At 34.3% G+C, this 19,979-nt stretch overlaps 1 protein-coding gene across 1 annotated transcript; it reads right to left on the reverse strand.

Moving 5' to 3' along the window:
• Positions 1-9,757: 9,757 nt before the first annotated feature.
• Positions 9,758-19,687, reverse strand: LOC133334664 (uncharacterized transmembrane protein DDB_G0289901-like). Its single transcript, XM_061542996.1, has 2 exons — positions 19,625-19,687; positions 9,758-11,219 (listed from the first exon to the last, which is right to left on the reverse strand). The coding sequence occupies exons 1-2, from the start codon at positions 19,643-19,645 to the stop codon at positions 9,801-9,803; spliced, it is 1,440 nt and encodes a 479-aa protein (XP_061398980.1). The 5' UTR covers positions 19,646-19,687; the 3' UTR covers positions 9,758-9,800.
• Between the last annotated feature and the right edge of the window lie 292 nt (positions 19,688-19,979).

A 19,979-nucleotide genomic window follows, 5' to 3' on the forward strand; every position in this document is an offset into this window, starting at 1 on the left:
GTATAGCCTCCTAAAACCGTATTTTGTGGGGTGTTCCAAAATTAAGAAATACGTTTTTTTTTTAAAAACAATTGAGCTATACTTTTTAAGTAACACAATTTTTATAAAAAAAAACATATTTTTTATCAATGATTAATTTTTGTTCAATATTTACTAAACAAGTAAAACGATGAGGTGGACTATTCCAACAAATTACAGAACGATTGGTTAACTAAAGTTAATTCAAAACACCATATAACTGCCAATTCGGTTTGAAAAACATGCACAAACTTGCCAAAATAGCGAATTTTGAGAGCAACCGTTACTTTGGGGGCTATCAAAAAAAAAAAAAAAAAAAAAATGCATCAATGTTGATCACGTTTGGTAGGTAGATTTTCTATCCATTGAGAATTTTCAATATCAATCCTCCTCAGATGCTGAGGATTATTTATTCTTATAGGAAAAAAATATGCAGAGGAAATTTTGTTTACAATAGAAAAATAAATATTCAGAGGCAGAGCATACTTCTTTTTAATAAACAAAAATCTTCAGATTCGGATAATTTTTCCCATAGGAAAAAATTTTTAGAAGCTGAGGATATTTTTCCTATAAGAAGAAATTATTAATTTGAAGATAATATTCTTATGAGGAAAAAAAAATTATACTCAGCCTCTGGGGGAAAACTCATCCTCAATGACCGAAGATTTTTTTTCCTACAGGGAAAAGTCAACCTTAGTGACTAAAGAATTTTTCCTATGGGAAAAGTGACTGAAGATTTTTTTCCTATTGGGAAAAGTCATCCGCAGTGACTGAGTTTTTTTTTCTATAGGAACTGAAAATATTTTTCTACAGGGAGCAGTCATCCGCAGTGACTGAGTTTTTTTTTCCTATAGGAACTGAAAATATTTTTCTACAGGGAGCAGTCATCCGCAGTGACTGATGATTTCTTCCTATAGGGAAAAATCATCCTCAGTGACTGACGATTTTTTTTTTCCTCTTAGGATAAGTCATCCTCTGTGACTGGGGATTTGTCCTATAGGGAAAAGTCTTCCTCAGCCACTGAGAGTTTACAATATCAAATTGAAGCCAATTCGGTTGGAAAACGTTCCAAACTCCAAAACTTACCGAATAATAAGGAATACCGTTATGTGGGGGATATCCTAAAAAGTGGACCCATATTTATGATTTTTCGTAGGGAGATTTGCTACCCAATTGGATCAAAAAGTTCAAAATGACATTCAAATCCGTTAAAAAACGTGTCAAATATTCCCAAAATACCGAATATTTGGGGGTACCATCATATGAGGACTATACGAACACATGGCATATATCGGTATATGCCATTTGCAATATGTATGTGCAAAATTTCAAAGCTTTATCCTTAATATTGGGAGCTCTATCGTGGTTTTAACAGTCATGCATAAATCGACATAGAATTTTATTCCGTTCAAAAATATTTTATGGGGTCTACGGGGAACAATTCGAAGTATTGCAAACGGAATGCCAAAATTAATATACACCATTTTTTTTTTAATTCAATATCAATATAATAAATAAAAAATAACCAGTGAGCTCATCAGCCAAATAATTGGTTTCAATTTAAGGGTCAACCACTCCTATTGGATATACTAAAAACTTCTCGGGTCGATGTCCTTCAGGGCCAAATATATACGCCATAAAATACAAATTTTGTCATTTTTCACACAAAAGTATGGGTCCATTTGACTCGCTAAATATTGACCGATCTTTATCAAAACAGGCATGCTTATTCATTGGCCCAACTCCCTTCTCCATGCAAATTCGCGATGTCATAACTGTCATCTGGAGCGATCAGAAAAACAGACAAAAATAAAGTTTTTGGTCCATTTCATTACCTAAATATTAACCGAACTTTTCCAAAAACAATAGGGGTCTTTATTGGCCAGAACCCATCCTACATTCAAAATTTCGTGAAGATTGGTCCATAACTGTGGCCTGTATCGTGTTTACAAATTATTATGGACAGACGGGCGGATCGATTCAGCTGGTCGAGATATGACGATCGGTATACTTAAAGGTGGGTCTAGGATCAATATTTCGCGACGTTGCAAACTCTTGGGGTGTGCAACCACAAAACTATAATACCCTAACAACATAGTAGTGTAGGGTATAAAAATAAAAACAGTGAGCGGAACAGAATAGTCGGACGGGCTGACCATATGATACCCTACACAACTATATTCTGAGCCTGGGCAATATTTCGCGATATTTGCACCCTCTTCACCGTTTATAGGTCACAAGCTCCACTTTCTAACCCTGGCATATTTTCCAAATATAGTTTTCCCAAGTTGAATATCTACGTCATAAAATAAAAATTTGGTCACTTTATGTTTTGCTTGATTTGACCCTCGGAATATTGACTGATCATCATCCAAACAGCCGTTCTAGGTATTTGGTCAGATCCCCTTCACCGTGTAAAATATGTAAATAGTCTCTAGAGCGACTAGACAACAATAAAGTTTTGGTTCATTGCACCACCTAAATATCATATCAACATCGCCGGAAATTATAGGCGTCATCGTTGAGCATAAACGGGACTCCATGTAAAATATCAAAGCGATCAGCGCGACATTTCCTGTATAGTAATACTAAACACTGCTGTGATAACTGATTCAGGAGCCATAGTCAGGGAATATTCATTGTACAATGGAAAATTATAATAGGAACAGACTATTGGAAATGATTTGATATTGCCCCCGAAATATATCAGTTTGGACCCCCAAAAGCAAATTCATGGAACTTCTACCTATGAAAATATATATATATATATATGCTCTAACTAATAAAATTCCAGAATTCGTGAAAAATGTTCCAGAAATTCGTGAAAAACTTGAAAAACGTGCTATTATAAACATTATCCTTTTTCGCCGGGTGTACAAGAAATGGTGTAATTCGCCTCGATGCAAGAAAACTTAATGCTCTAAGGATGATAGACTCATATCCTTTGCAGAATATCAATGACATATTAAGCGATCAAGCCCTTTATATCTGTAGAATCGACCTTATCCATTCTATATCGATTTTGCCGGGGGAAGAGGCCAAGCTACATACCGTTTTTACAGTACCAGATCGACCACAGTGTCAAGTGTCGGTCATGCCGTTTAGTCTATGCAACGCGTTGCAAATATCATTCAGATTATGGGAAAATGTCATTCCAGGACGAAGAATAACCATTAGTTTATATAGTTGGATATATAATTGATAATTGTTATGGATTTGTAAACACTGAACCCGAAAAGTCGGGGCTACCAAGAGGATATCACCAACGAAATCATCAAGGAAAGTGCAAAGTGCAAAACAGAATGGTTTCGGGGATTTATAATGAATTTTCGAGCTAGTTGCCACAACAACATAACGCTACATCAGTGAAATAATACAGGATCGTAATTTCATTACCAATTTTTTCTACCCCGTTCAAAATCGCCAAGAGAATTGCGAATGGTATCGGAGATATATGAAGGATTACGCACATGTATCTTGAAGCTGGCTCCTAAGCTGGTTGCTACAACTGCACAGATTTCGTTATGTATATTCGAATCTTTATATTTTAATTAATTTGATAATTTTGGTTTTTTTTAAACAGTTAATCTAGATCCCGACAAATTGATCAATTTTTTCCCCTATTATAGTCCCACAGTTGGTTAACGGTTATAAGTTCGTATGAATTAATTTCCACTGGTTCTATCCCATTTCTAGGATTATTTTACTAACATCTTTTCTCGGATCCCAATTACACACATACATTCACACCTATGTATTTAAGTTGTTACTTCTTTACATCCCATATATTTTATTTTAATGTTAAACCTATACAAATGACTTGTTTAGATTTTTGGTGATTGTTGTTGGTTTTTGTTGTTGTGTTTTTGTATTTTTTTATGTTGACTTATATTCAAATATACATATTTCTTACTTCTTAATTTCATTCTTAATTTTGTTGTTGTTGTTTTAAACTTAATTACTAAATGTTTTTGAAACAATTAAATTCTAAAATCTTTTTTCTCATATTTTTTTCTTATAAAGATGAACAAAGACACACACACACACGCACTGGCACGCAGGCGCCCTTACAATAAAAAAAGAACCCAGCTATGATTTATTTCTTTTGACATTCGGTAGAAGTGGGTTGGGATGGGTGCGGTAGGTGGTGGTGTGCGGGTATTTATTTTACAATGTTGGGTTTTCCTTCTTCTTGTTTCTCTCATTCCATTAAATATAATTTACAATATTCATTTTTTTGGACTTAAAATACTAAATAATTTCACTAAAAAATATATATTTATTTTTATATTATAAATAAACCTTAAAAAAGAAGAATGTAAAAACAACTTAAGAAAATATATTTTTGTTTTACATTACATTTGTTTATAGTTAAAAATATTTTTTGTATTTTGCTTTGTTTTGTTTGTTGTATAAGATGTATATAATGGTGTTTGTTGTGTATAATATATTTTTTTTATATATATAAAAAGAAATTAATAAAATATTTAAAAAAACACACACACACAAGACGACTGTTCTAGTAGTTATGACTTGACTTTGTTGAACATTGGTTTTTTGTTGTTGGGGTTTTGTTGTTGTATTTTTTATTTTTGTATTTTAAAAATAATGACTATTTTTATTAAATTAACTATTGAAGTTTTGTTACCATTTTGTTTTTTGTAAAATGTATTTTTGTTGTATTTCTTTAAAATGACTGAGTGTAGGTAGTTCTTGTTTCTTTTTTCTTTTAATTTAATTGCAAGAGAAGTAAAGTTTTAAAAAATAAAAATGTGATTACAGTAAAAACTAACAGCGAGGTACTTTGTATTTCTTCATATCCACAAAAAATTTGATTCAATTTTCGGTTTGTTTTTTAAGAATTAGTTTCTATTTTTTTATTCTTGATTTTTTCTGGGTAGAAGAAATGCCAACAAAATGTATTTAGTTCATAATTATTTTTTTTTATAAAGATGGTTTTGGAAATGTTGTTGTTGCTATTTTTTGTATTTTTGGAATATTTTTTTAAACTTTGTATTTCTTTGGTTTATGTTTACAGTTTTGTATTTTGTATCTTTTATTTTATTTTTTTTTCTTTTTCTGGGGTTTGAACTTATCTTAGCTGCATAAAAATTATTATGAACTAAATACAGTTTGCCGTAATTAGGGGGGAATTTTTTTATAAAAAGTTGGAGATATTCAAGGAGCTGGAGGAATAGGGGTACCTATAAAAAATTGGAGATATCTAAGCCAATTTACTTGGCTAAATATGGCAGGTAAATAAATTACGTTATAAATAAATATAAAACAATTTTTTTACAATAGTTGTAAAAAAAAAATTGCAAAATAGAAAATATTTATCTAAAAATAGATTGAAATCGTATTTTTAAATATAGGTACATATAAATACCTAATGTGAGAGAGGAAAGAAAGTGTAGATTTTGTTATATTCCAAATATTCCCTGGGAGGAAATTCCCATCATTGAAATGTATTCTACCTTTATTTGCTAAGAAGAATGCATACTATCTCGGGAAGTGTATACTGAAGAGAATGGAGAAAGCTATTAGAGCGAAGAAAGGGAAACTCCATAGATATTTTTTTCGAATGGCTCAACCAAAAAATTTACCTTAAACATCCTGAAGAAAATGCATGCCAATGTATGTGATATTGTATTCAGTTCGGCGAAAAAAAAACAGAATGAAAAGGAAGGAAAACGAAACCGAGGAGAACAAACTCGGATTTGAGAAGAAATACTCTGCTAATTTTTCAATGGAAATTGAAGACATTTCAAAAAATGCAGATCACATTGTCCGATTTTGGGGGATGAAAAATACCTATTAGGTATGAAAGACCGTGGTCAGTGTATGAAAACTCCAGAAGGAAAAAATCAAAATAAGTCGAAGTTCGGATATATGGCGTGATCATTTTTTTTCCATTTTTGTAGCTATTTAATGTATTTAGATATCTTCAGTAAAATTGAATGAGGAATTTGTTTGTAGAACATTTCACCCTTCTAACTCGATTCCTTATATGTCCTTTTCGTCCTTAATTTTTGGAACCGGTCTCTAATTATCACTAGATGTGATTTTTCATTCTCGCAATGTTCCACAAATATGTAATTCACAAGATTTTAGGTGGGGCCCTCATTGTCGGGAAATTGATATTTAAACGTTTTAATTGTATTTTTGCAAGTTTAGCCGTGTCATGTTACTAAAACCCTGTATGTATGTATTTCAATATGTTCGAATTATTTACTAAAAAAAGTTAGGCCAAATAAGCATAAAAACTAATTTCGAGGAAGAAAGAACCCGGTTTCTAAAAAAAAATAGATAATAAAACCGACATTAACCCGATTTTATCTTACAGTGTAATTGATAAAATAATTACAAATTTTTCATAGAATCTACATTCTGGGGTGTGCCCAAATTACATTATTTTAGGACTTTTCGATTAATAAGGCAACATTTTAGACAATTTTTAATATATGTATTAACAGCCTGTTTTTGTAAAATTCTAAACGAACGAATTCGAGTGACTTGCGAACAAACTCCTTGGTTTTGAAAAATATGTCTTTTATTTTTGTTTAGAATCAAGAAACATTTTTTTTACATAAATAAAGGTTTGGTAGTAATTCGTTCGAATTGTTTCGTTTCGAATTTTACAAAAACAGGCTGTAAGTGTCGTTTTTAGTCAAAATTTGATATGATTTTTTTGGAATCAAAAATTAACAAAAATAAAAATATATATTGTAGGCATATTTTTTGCAGAACATTTCTATTGTAATTTGAAACTTTCAATTTTTATTCATTACAACTTATTTGTAATGCGATATTTCAATTCTAATTTGATAAGTATAATTTTGCTACATCACAATTTAATTCTAATTGAGAATGTCACTTCAATTTCAAAACAATTCAATTGCAATTTAAATTATTCCATTTGCAATTCAAATTCTTTCAGTTGTAATTCGAAACATTTCATTTGACATTGAAGTATTACTTTTGTAATCCAAATACTTTCATTTGTAATTCAAGTACTTTCATTTGTAATTTATGTACTTTCATTTATAATTCAAGTACTTTCATTTGTAATTCAAATTTTGTAATTCGAATTATTACAATTAATTAAAGTAATTTAAGACTTAATTAAAAATACCAAACTAAATATTTTGAAATTCCAATATAACCATTTGAATACAAAAAACTTCATTTGAAATTAAAAAAAATTAATATTCAAAACCATAATAAAAAATGATTTTTCAATTTCATTTAATGGAATTACTCGAATTTCAAATAGAAATTTTTGAATAACAAATGATTTGTTTAAAATTAACAAATAAAGTATTTAAAATTACAAAAACATCCTCGATGCTCAAATGAATTCCATTTTCATAGATTTAAACTTCCATTCCATTTGAGGTAAAAATTTCAAATTTATATTTATTGCTATTAATTTCAGCATCGATTTGTACTTCAATGTTAACATGATTTTTTTTTTTAATTTTAAAACTTTCATTTGAAATTCAAATTATTTCATAATTTCCTTTGTATTTTGAAAGAATTTTAGGATAGTACGTTTAGAATCTCAAAAAGAATTCTTGGAATTGTAAACAAAACAATTCGAATTTCAAACAAGTTATTCAAAATTAAAAATAAAACATTTCAAATTGCAATTCGAGTCCTCGAATATCAATTGAATTATTTCGATTTTTTCAGATGCAATTCAAAACATGTCAATTGTAATTCGAAAATACCATTTGAATTCATAGCAAAATATATTTATAAATCGAAAAATCCATTTAAATTTCAAAAATTGATTTTTGTTTCTATAATTCACAATACTTCATTCGAAATTAAAATTTTTACATTTTAAATTTAAATTATTCCATTTGTATATTGATTAAAATTACAAAATAGAACAGTTCAAGTTGCAAATCGAATCATAGAATTTCATGTGAATTGTTCGGATTTACAGAACAGTAAATGAAATCGTTTAGATTACAATGTTTCGAATAATATCTAAAAAGGACCTATTGAAATAGGAGAGTGATTTTAAGAAGTTGGATTTCAAATAATATTAGTCGTATTTGAGCGAAATATACATGGGGTTTAAAACAGGTTTGAGAGTATAAAAATCGTCCAAAGATGGTAATGACAATATGGTAGGACCCCTGGTTATTTCGAAATTTTAAAAAATAATATGAAATTAGAATAGAGAAAAATTAAGATTGTCAAAAAATGTGTTTTATAGAAATTATAAAATGGCAAGTGAGGTTCTTGTGTTTGAATTCATATTGTATGTACATTTCTTTGAACAAGAATTGAAATTCCTGGTCAAAAGCTCCTATTTTAAACAATTATTTTGAGCCTGATTCCTGAAATAAGATAACAACTCTCCAAAATGTAGACTACCGGATCCATTTGATGTGAAAAATAATCACTCCATTTCGACTTTCCGTTCGCTAAATATCTTAATTTAAATAAGAGAACAAATGAAAGGTCAATACCATGATTGTAAAAATCGACCACTAACACTACAGGGATCTCCACTACAACTGCCCATAGACTTCTTCCAAAATATTTTTCAAATACGTAAGCCTTATTTGGACTATCATTAGAAGATCTCACCAAATACTTCTGTGATATAAAGTCCTCATTTTGAAAATTATATTTAAAGCAGAAAAACATGAAGAATTAAGGATCAAAAATTTAAGTAAATCTAAAAAACCGGAACAATTGATGCAAACTGATTTCCATTATATACCATCTAGTTATTTCATTCTTTACTTCTATACAATAAAAATGGTCTATGTCTTTTAAATATATTTTTTAAATTGCAAATAAAAAGAAATACATACAAAATCATCATCATCATCATCTCACTTTGGAATATCCCAAACTTTTTTCTATAATCTTCAAAACAAAACGCTAGTAATACAGCCCTAATTGGGAACAAAAATTTAATAATTTTTATATAAAAACAATTTAATAAATTTAACATAAAAACAATTATGACTAACAACGTTTCCCTTAATAAAATTAAAGCTCTACTAAATTTTGATTTTTTTTAACATTAAACAACTCTATTTCAGAGTTGTATTTTTTTACATTCATACCAAAAATACAACTCCGAAAAATTGATTAATTTAATTCTCTTCTAACATTTTCTCTCTTTTTCAGAGTTGCATTTTTTTTTGTAATCGTACCAAAAATACAACTCTAAAAAGTCGATTAATTTAATTCTGTTCAAATATGCTCTCTAAAACAAATACGCCAGCATGCAAGAGTAATTTTTGAAAAGAAAGATAGAAAAAGTGGAAGGTAGAGATTGACAGCCTGTATCTGTAAATTTCGAAGCGAACGAATTCGAGTGACTTACGGTCACACGCCATGGTTTTAAAAAAGTGTTTTGTTTATTTGTCTTTTAAATCAAACAACTAATTTTTAAGTAATGAAGAGGTTAATAGTGTGTTCGCACTCATTCCTTTCTAATTTTACAGAAACAGTATTTAAAAATGAAATAAAAGGGAAAATGAATTTCCAACTCAAAGAATATCCCCCTAAATTTTCTGAAACAAAAAAAAAACTATTCGAAATTTAATTTCTCATAACCTTTTATTTCTTCTACCTTCGAGGCAGTCCTACAAATAATTTTTCTCTCTTTCAGATTTCAAAAAAATATTAAAATTTCAATTCCATAGGATTCTTATTCAGATTTCTTCACAATTAAATTCCCTTCCCTATTTTCCACAATTCTGCAACTAATTCATAAAACGTGAACTTAAAAATTTCTTTAGGATGTGTCACTTGGGCTGTATTCGAGCGCTTCGCTCCAGCTCATTGAACTGACCATAGTAGAGTACCTCACTGATTAGTTTTTCAGCTATAATACGCTGTGTACGATCCATAGATCGTAGCTTAACGCTAACATTAGAACCTATAAAATCGCAGTCATCTTTATTCAGACTTTCGGCATAGATAGCAGCTGCCGCTGCTGCAGCCGCTGCTGATGAACTAGCATCCTGGGAATTACTGAGGCCATTGGGGCCACCACCGGCACTGCCGCCGCCCATGCTCGACGACGTCTTCAGCCGATCACTGATCGATGTGTTATTGTCCTCGGACATACTTTCGTTGGAGAGCAGTGAATTCATGAGCATTTGACCGGCCGCACTCGATGAGGCACTCGACGCTGTCAGCTTGCGCATATTGAGCGGGGAAAATTTCTCATCTATCGATTCGGTGGACCGACGCAGACTAGGTGGCAGGACAAAACGGCTGAAATCAAGACCCTTGGCGGCAGCCGCAGCTGCGGCGCTTACCCGTAAATCTTGAGCAAAATCGTCGGGACAGTCGCTGGGGTGGCGGTTATCATCGGCCGAACTGTAGGAACGGTGCGAACCGGGAGGCGGTGGCGGATGTGGGGCGTGGAAATAATTCTCCAGTAGTTCCTGTTTGATATCCAGATCGTCTTGATCTCGCGACCCGCTGGCCATAGCGCCACCCGGCATTAAGTGTCTTTGTTTATGAGCTTCAAAAGTATTTGTATTTGGTATAGGACTAGAACCGGCATCTGTACCGGAGGCACCAGTGCTACGACGACCGCCAACACTGCCCCCACCACCGCCACCAACACTACCACCACTGCCGCCAGCTAAGCTGCTTGTGCCTCCGCCAGCACTACCTCCGCCACCACCTCCTCCGCCGGCATCACTGATGGCGCCCGGTGTACCACCATTTGGACCCGAACTCAAACGGCCATCGTTTGAGGTCAGAGAGGTCTCGTGTAGATTGGACGGTGTCGAGGATGTACGTTCGCATTTGGCTTCGGGTTCCTTGTCGTCGTTGTCATCGTTATCAATGTCGGTGGTATCCATGGGTTTCTGGGGACTTCCGGCAAAGTCGCTGTTACTGCTGCCTCCACCGCCGCCAAAAATGCTATGGCCACCAACAATACCACTGGCACTTAGACGTCCTCCACTGCTACCGCCACCAGTACCACCACTACTACTCCCACCTCCGCCGCCGCCTCCACCACCACCTAAACTACCAGCGGCCGAATTATTCAAATCACTGTGCGAAGGGGCAGAGAATGGCATGGGCAAGGTTACATGCAGCTGATGGTTGCGTTCGTTAACTTGAGGCGGGGAAAATGCACCGGATGGATGCCAAGAATCCAAGGGCGGATGATTGGCAAGTAGCATTGGCAGGTTAAGGCCCATCTGTAACGAGAGAGACCACAACAGAGACTTTAATTAAAACATAAGGAATTCTTCGGCTTAAAAAAATATGGAAATAAATATTTAATTTGTTTCTTCTTCTTCTTCTTTACTCTTTGTAAAGTGGAGAGCCGTGGTACCGTCAACTAAACGGTACAAATGTTTAAAAACTAATTTTTTCGGGACATGAGGTCTATTATTGTTTGAGAATGTTTGTTCGGCGTAACTGCAAAAATTAGCAACTGTTCGAGGTTTGTTGAAAAGAGGGAAGATATGAAAGTAAACTGAATAAAGAGCGGAGAACTTTGAAGTGACACATGACAGCAGGTGTCGTAGCCGCTACAATGTCTAATCCGACGCCTTTACCATATAATACGTCACAAAATAACGTGCTTAGTATTAAATGACAAAAAATGGATCTTTAGAAAAATTATTTTAAAAATCCACGCCTTATGGAGGTCTTCAAAAATATTATTTTCAAAATCGACGCCTTACTATGAAAAAGCTAAGAAAAAGAAAACCAAACCCCCCTAATGTTGACGACACCCCGCAAACGTATAAAGGACCACGATCTGCGAATCTGCACTTGGAATGTGCGCACGTTGTACAGAACAGGCTCAGTGTTCGCTTTGGCGGATGTATTCAAGAAGTACAAAGCCGATATTATTGCCTTACAGGAAATGCGATGGAAAGGGACTGGCGTCAGTAAATCAGATGATTACGCCTTGTTTTTATAGCTGCCATGAAACAAGACATGAATTTGGCTGCGGATTTATGGTTAATAGGAGAATAAAAGACCTCGTCTCCAGATTCACTCCAGTAGATGGGTGATTTGCTATAATTCGTATAAAAGCGAAGTTCTTCTACTTCAGTCTTATTTGCGTCCATGCTCCGACCGAAGATAAAGATGAACTGACCAAAGACATATTTTACGAGCGCCTAGAAACAGCATATGACCTTTGCCCTGGCCATGACATTAAAATTCTGGTAGGAGATTTGCAAATACAAAAATCAAAAGGGAAAATATCTTTGGCCCCACCGTCGGAAAATTCAGCCTTCATGAAGAAACCTCCGATAACGGCATGAGGTTGATTGACTTCGCGGCAGCAAAAAAACATGGTAATTAGCAGCACCAGATTCAAGCATCTCGAGCTTGAGCTTGAGCAAATCGAGATGTACAGGAGTCAGAATGAAGTCCGGAAATTTTTCGAACGAGTAAAACATCAAACCGAAGGTTTTGGTCCAGGCACATTTTCCTCTAGAGATGAAGAAGGAAACCTGGTCACAGATACAGACATCGTGTTGAGGATCTGGAAGGAGCATTTTGAAAAACTTCTGGTATCAAATAGTAGCGGTGAAGAGGATACCCCAGAACAATAATATATAACGGAATAGAGTGTATACCACTTAGCCAAGATGAAGTGAGAATAGCAATCAATCGGTTGAAGAATAATAAAGCAGCAGGTGCCGATGGGTTACAAGGCGAACTATTCAAGACTGGTGGTCAGATGCTGGTAAGGAGCATGCACCAACTGATTAGCACAATTTGGCTAGAAGAATACATTCCCAATGATTGGAACCTCAGCATCCTGTGTTCCGTGCACCTAAAAGGAGACAAGACGATATGTGCCAACTATAGTGGAATCAGTCTCCTTCCCATCGCATATAAAGTGCTATCCAGCGTACTGTGTGAACGATTGAAGCCAATGGTCAAATCCACCATTGACCAGATTTTCACTCTGCGCCAAATCCTGGAAAAGACCCACGAAAAAAACATCGCCACATACCACCTATTCGTCGACAATAAAGCCGCATTCGACAGCCCTATCCGTTCAGATGTGTTTAAAGTCATGTCTACGTTCGGTATTCCTGGCAGAAGGTCAGCAGTTAAAGTCGGAAAGGACCTATCGGAGCCCTTCAATACCGAACGATGATACAGACAAGGTGACAGTTTGTCGTGTGATCTACTTATAACATCCTGCTGGAAAAGGTCATACGAGATACGATATTGACACCTTTATTCTTCGTTAATAAATGTAAAACAATTGGACACCTCAACGCCACTCTTTAATATCAATAAAATAAGAGACCCAAACCACTTAACAGAAAAACATAGCACTCGAACTCCATCTGGGGAGTAGGGGGATTTTTGTTTTGTTCAAGTAACAAATAAACAACAACAACACCACCACAACAGCAGCAACAACAACCACAACAACACTTTACGGAAAAATGCGTAAACAAACGCAACGGCTCAGCCGGCATTGACGCAATCATAAACATCGGACGTTGTTGGGTTCGTGAACGTCACTTAAATGCGGTTGCTGTTGTTATTGGCCTTATTCGTACGCCTCGATGTTGCTGTTGTTGTTGTTGGTATATTTGTTTTCGATTGTTTTGTTTATAAAAATAAAAACGCAAATAACACAGAAAACAAAGTGCAGGGAGGGAACGGTGCGAGGAGGAAATCGGTAGGGAAGAGCAAGGAGATGTTGTGTGTGTTGGTCTGACTGACTGGGGACTGTCATGAAGGCAGGCAGGATGGTGAGCGGACAGGCAGGGTATCCACTTTGTTTTCATTGTAGCAGCAAATAAACAAATATCACAAACAAAAAAGAAATTGCAAAAACAACAACAGCGAAAGCAGAAAAAAAGCAATATAAAGTAAAGCTCTGAACGTAAAAATTTTTTTGTTGCTGTGGGTATGTGTGGTGTCCGATATGCGAAGACAACAATATTATTGAGGTACAGTGGAGCACAATGGAGAAAATATGGAAAATCGAAAATATCCATAAATTTGGTGTTGCCGAAAATAAGGAGACAAAAAATTGGAATGTCGGATCAACATATGTATGCATGTCAGCACCTGTAAGGGGAAGCCAAAAGGATGGAGGTAAAAAAATCCTGTAAAATATGCAAAATTTCATTCTAATCAGACGTCTAGGAACATAATATATAGGGGAGGTATCTGCAGATCTGAAACAATTTGAAAAATATACACTGTGCAATATTTAGTGCATCATGTACAAGAAATCGGACGAAGCTATATATAGGAGATCTATTTAAATCTGTACCGAATATTCCAGAACTTAACACAGGCCATTCTATATTCAATTCAAAACGCAGTGCCAAATTTCGCATTAATCGGACCAATGTGGGAGGTTTGGAGTACCATTCAACAAAAATGGGAGGAAAATATATATGGGATTTTGCCGCACCATCTACAAAAAATCGAACGTATAGCTACGAGAACTATATCTAAACTTGAACCGATTTCAAATAAACTTAACATACGTTCGATTTGCTATGCTAAATTTCACCTTATATGCGATCTTTAGAGATCAAGAGATTTTTTCAATAGTAACTATGGCTGTATATTGACTTCTTTTGCCTCTTACAAAAATAAATAGCAAGGGCCACCATCCTGACCACCATCAGTCAGTCAGAAGAAGAAAATCGAAACCAAAGTCATCAATAACTTGTAATGCAGTACGGAATGCATGCATCTTCGTCATTGTTGTTGCTGTTGTTTTGTTTTTCTCATCGTGAATTTTGTTTACCATTGACGAGAGCTTACATTGGTCCAGCCAGTGTAAATAACACAATTGAGGAAAAGCTTAAATACCAAGACTGCAGGAAAATATTTTTATTATGTTGAAAGTTGTCGTGTGGTGGTAAACAATGACATCTTGGATACAGTGGGAAAAATAATCACAGTATGATATGCTTCAACAGTTATTTTGGATTGAACCTTCATATGGGGATTATTATGTCTCTTATATAATGCGAGCACTTTCGCGATATCAACAGACGGACATGCCTATATCGGCGTTGAATTTTTTCTGATTACTTTATGCGGTCTCCGGTGAATAGTTTTATAATAGGTCCTCAGGTAAAAAAATTGGAAATTGTATATTTCTAAACTTTGGCACTTTTCACATTTTCTCGGGAAAAGATTTTAATTTACCAGGAATTCGGAGTACCAAATTACAATCATTCAGCGAAAATTAGGCTTAAACGTAACAAATACCGAAAATGGGACGGTATATTAATATGGGGCAGTAAAATAACATGGACCTATATTAAAGATTTCACCATTAAAAAAAGACAAAAAACTATGGAACTATTTCAAAAAATCTAGGATGTGAAATTATAGCCTTCAGCGGTAAAATGCGATATTATATGGGGCTATCCTGGACCCTAATCAAAGTGCAGTCACTTCCATTGGAAATTGGACGGGTTCTGTATATGGAGACTATGTCAAAAAATGGACCTATATTGAAAATATTTTGCAACTTCTGTGGCTAAAACTTTATAGAGAGCACCTAAAGTCAGTCAGACAAACGGGCATTTGGTCGGTTATTTCGCTTTAATGTATTAGAAAGCTTGAAAAGCCTGCTGGCGACGGCAATAGTGCTTCCCAAACTTTAAAAGCGTTTTTCTCGAAGCAATGTTTGTATGATTGTTGGGAACGATAACTCAAGAACTCTAATTGTGCTAATTTTCTAGAGAAGTCAATAATCCTAGTTGATGCCAAAGCCAAATTTGTAATCTTAACACCGTCGGAATGATCCAGTGAGGAGTTAATAAGCCCTCTTAACACCTAAACTGAAGACACCGATGGATGGAAATCCTTTTGATACGATTGAGGAAATAAAATAACAAGTAAAGAAAGTGTTAAGTTCGGCCGGACCAAATTTTGGATACCCTCCACCATTGGTATACTGACAGTTACTTGAAATGAAAATATGTAAACAAAAATGTACACCAAATAAAAATTTCAGTAATTTTTAATGGGATATTTTTCCTACAATCTCAAAACGTGGACCGATATGAATAACGCATGGTAGGGTGGAACATGTGTGTAAAATACTAAAAATACTGGAATTTGGAGGATAAAGGTATATGAGGCCATACATAAAACGAGGCCAATATTAATTACATCGTGTAGGAATTATCATTATATGTGGGGGTTATGTCTAATAGTTCAATTTCGAACATAATCTTTTAGTTTTGTATCCCATATAAATAGTAAAAATACAGAAATTCGATAGGTATTATTATAAGGGACTAGGCCTAAAAGCGGCCCGATATATAAAATTCTCGAATCTGACGTTCTAGTTTTTAACTCGATATCCTCCTAAGGTAGAATGATTACAACATATGGTTAAATTGAATCCATAAGAATCCATAGTTTGTAGCGTATAAACTGACAAAATGTTTGGGGACAGCCATAATACGCGGAACAAAGCAGTTAACTATTTTAATATTTAAAAGAGGGTTATATGGCGACTATACCCAAAAGGGGCGAATATTAATAATTTTTGGTAGGGATACCAAATACGAATACAAAATACTAAATAAGAGTGAACTTGGTTGATGGTCAGAACCATCAATATACCGAAAATTGGAGGGTTCCGTTATATGGGGGGCAACCCAACAAATTCGATATCATTGGTAGGAAGATTTGGCTCCTAATAAGAACAAAAAATACCAAATTACATCCAATTCTTGGCTGAAGACCGTTATTATTGTCATAGCCATATTATTTTTTATATTTAGCTTATAATTATTTTAGTTGTAAGTTAAATTTACAATAAATAAATAAATACATCCAATTCGATGGAAATACTTGTGCAAAATTTTTAAGGTACGCATATTTTGGGGGTACCGTATAAGTGGATCGATATTGATGATTTTTAGTAGAGAGCTTTCGTATTAAAATAGAATCCAAAATACGAACCACTTCACCACTTCAATTGAAATACGGACATTTTGGGGGTATTTTTATATGATGGCTACAGAAAAAAGTGGACCGATATTAATCATTTTTAGTGGGGTATTTGTTACAAAATAAGAACAAAATGTGTCAAATTATAGACAATTTGGAAAAAGGTGCTCAAAAACTAAAAAAAAATCAAAATTCCCCGATTTACCGGGCTATGCCTAAAACAACTCTAAGCAAAATTTTTGCGATATATCTCAATTTGTTTAGAGGCTAGAGTGAATACGACAGAAAAGGACAGACATAAGGACGGAAATCGCCAAATTCAATATACCCTCCCTTCATACTAAGCTATTAAGGGTTTCATCAGGATCAGGAGATGTCGCCGGTTTCGATTATTGGAATAAAGGGAACAAGGTAGAATTTGACGAATGCAAAAACCGTTCATTTGTTGATCAGACTTTAAGGGTTATTTTTCTGATCAGACCTTTTGTGTATTTATACAATACACAATTATGTTGTCAGGGTATTATAGCTTTGTGCAGCCCCAAATGTTTGTAACGCCGCGAAATATTTGTCCTAGAGCCACCTTTAAGTATACCGATCGTCATATCTCGACCAGCTGAGTCGATCTAGACATGTGTTTCCGTCCATCCTTCCGTCTGTCCATTATAATTTGTAAACACGATGCAGGCCACAGTTATGGACTAATCTTCACGAAATTTTGCATGTAGGATGGGTTCTGGCCAACGAAGATCCCTATTGTTTTTAGTATAGATCGGTTAATATTTAGGGGATGAAATGGACCAAATACTTAATTTTTGTCTGATTTTCTGGTCTCTCCAGAGGCCGCAGTAATGGTCCGAACATCGTGAAATTTTACATGGAGAAGAGGATCGTGCCAAAGAATAAGCATGCCTGTTTTGATAAAGATCGGTCAATAGTAAGCGGGTCAAATGGACCCTGACTTTTGTGTGAAAAATGACAACATTTGTATTCTATGGCGTATATATTTACTCGTGAAGGACATAGAGCCGAGAAGTTGATAGTGTATCCAAGAGGAGTGGTTGGCCTTAAAATTGGTACCAATTATATTGTCGTATGTACTCGGATGTGGGAGTTACACGTAAATATTTACAGGTGCTTACGTATTCATATAGTATTTAGTAATCCATTACCACACTGGAGGGCGGAGGTTTCAGTTATGGTCAAGGACAACGCCTATAATTTTCGGTGATGATCAGATAATAATATTGGAATGAAGTGGGCCGAAAACTTAATTTTTGTGTTTTTTCGAGTCGATCTATATGCCAAAATTGAAAACCGAACATCACAACACAATTCACGGCGAAGGGAATTTGGACAAGTAAATAGAAAGGCGGTACTGAATATTAGTAATATTCGGAAAATATGTCAGTGTATGAAAGAGGTGCTGTTGACCGCTATTCGTGCAAGAGGACGCAAATTTCACGAAATATGGCCCAGGGTCGGAATAAACATTCGCAGAAAGTTAGAGTTCCGTGGTAGTTGTGTACGGTATCGTATGGTCGGCCCCGTCCGACTGTATTGCTCCGCTCACTGGTTTATTTTATGGTGGAAAAATTCACTTCAAGAAAAAACATTTTGGAAAATATGCCAGGCTTAGAAAGTGGAGTTGTTGGTCTATAATCAGTAAAAAGGGTGCAAATATAACGAAATATTGCCCAGGCTCAGAATAAAGAACCGCAGACAGTTAGCTTTTCGTGGTAGTTGTGTAGGGTATCATATGGTCGGCCCCGTCCGACTATACTGCTCCGCTCACTCGTTTTCATTTGCATTTTGCCTCTATTATACGATCATATCCCAGGAACCTCTATATCTGTGTATTTGAATAAATCCCATATAAACTGTGAATCATGAAAAAATGTTCGTTTGAAATTCTTACCATTAACCGGTCTCGTTATGCGGAAAACAACATAAAACCGGTTCAAACGTCGGTATTATTATCTAATTATCCGGTTCAAAAATTAAAAGAATATGATAATTTATTTTAAAAATATGGGGATAATAGTCGTAACTTCTATATAGCGGTAAGTTTATCCACCATACTCGCATATGGAACTTATCCCTAATATATGTGTGTAAGTGTGTATGTCATACCATCTACGATTTCGATATTGTTTTCGAATTACTCGTATTTGAACAGAAAAAAAAGAAAGTAGTTGAGGTCTTCTTCCGTGCATTTGTATTGTGTATATGTCAGTATTTGCATGTGTGTGGTGACATGTTGTTTATTTAAAATACAAACAAATAAATATAGGAAGAATAACAAGAAGAAATTACATACATACAGATGTATGAATATACATACATTTATATATACATATACATAAGTAAATATAAGTATTTGCAAACTGCAATAGAGGAGAGAAATATTAACAAAAACAAAAAAATAGAAATAAATCAACAAAAACAACACCAACAACAATAATAAGAATACTTTCAAAGAAATGAAAATAAAAAATAACATTAAAACAAATACGATTTGAAAAACAAAATTGTATGGTGAAGGTGAAACAATACACAAACAAAACTGAAAAGGAAAACAAAATCATAACAAAACAAGAAAATGAAATAATAATAATAATAACAGCAACAGCAATAACAACAACATGTGAGAAATGGAAATAAAATATTTACATACATTTTCCTTGGATAAATTCATATTTCCGTATATTTTGTTGCTGTTTGTTTTTGTTTCTACGAATTCCTTTTCTCGATAGCTTAAAAAATATTGAAATGGAATGATGTGGTGGTTGGTTTGCAAAAGTTGTCCAGTTAGAATGGCGCCGATAATGCTTAGTTGACAGTTATAGTCGACATCGACGTTGTTGTTGTTATTTTTAGTGTTTTCTTTTTGTGGTTATAGCGGAATTTTCGAATCGAAATACAAATTTTCACACTTGCCACTACAAACACTTAGGATTTACTTCTTTGAGTGTATGTATGTGTTTTTAGTTGTTTACGATACTTTTTTTTTTGTAATAAAATATGATTTA

Source organism: Musca vetustissima, unplaced genomic scaffold (assembly GCF_032173495.1).
Source record: "Musca vetustissima isolate MV318-11 ecotype Yass unplaced genomic scaffold, APGP_CSIRO_Mvet_v1 utg43074, whole genome shotgun sequence".
In the NCBI taxonomy this organism is placed as follows: domain Eukaryota; kingdom Metazoa; phylum Arthropoda; class Insecta; order Diptera; family Muscidae; genus Musca; species Musca vetustissima.

Coding starts and splice junctions, on each gene's coding strand:
- LOC133334664 (XM_061542996.1), bottom strand. CDS start 19,645: ATGAATTTATCCAAGGAAAAT. Junction 11,220..19,624: donor TGAATTTATCCAAGGAAAAT/GTATGTAAATAT, acceptor CTCTCGTTACAG/ATGGGCCTTAACCTGCCAAT.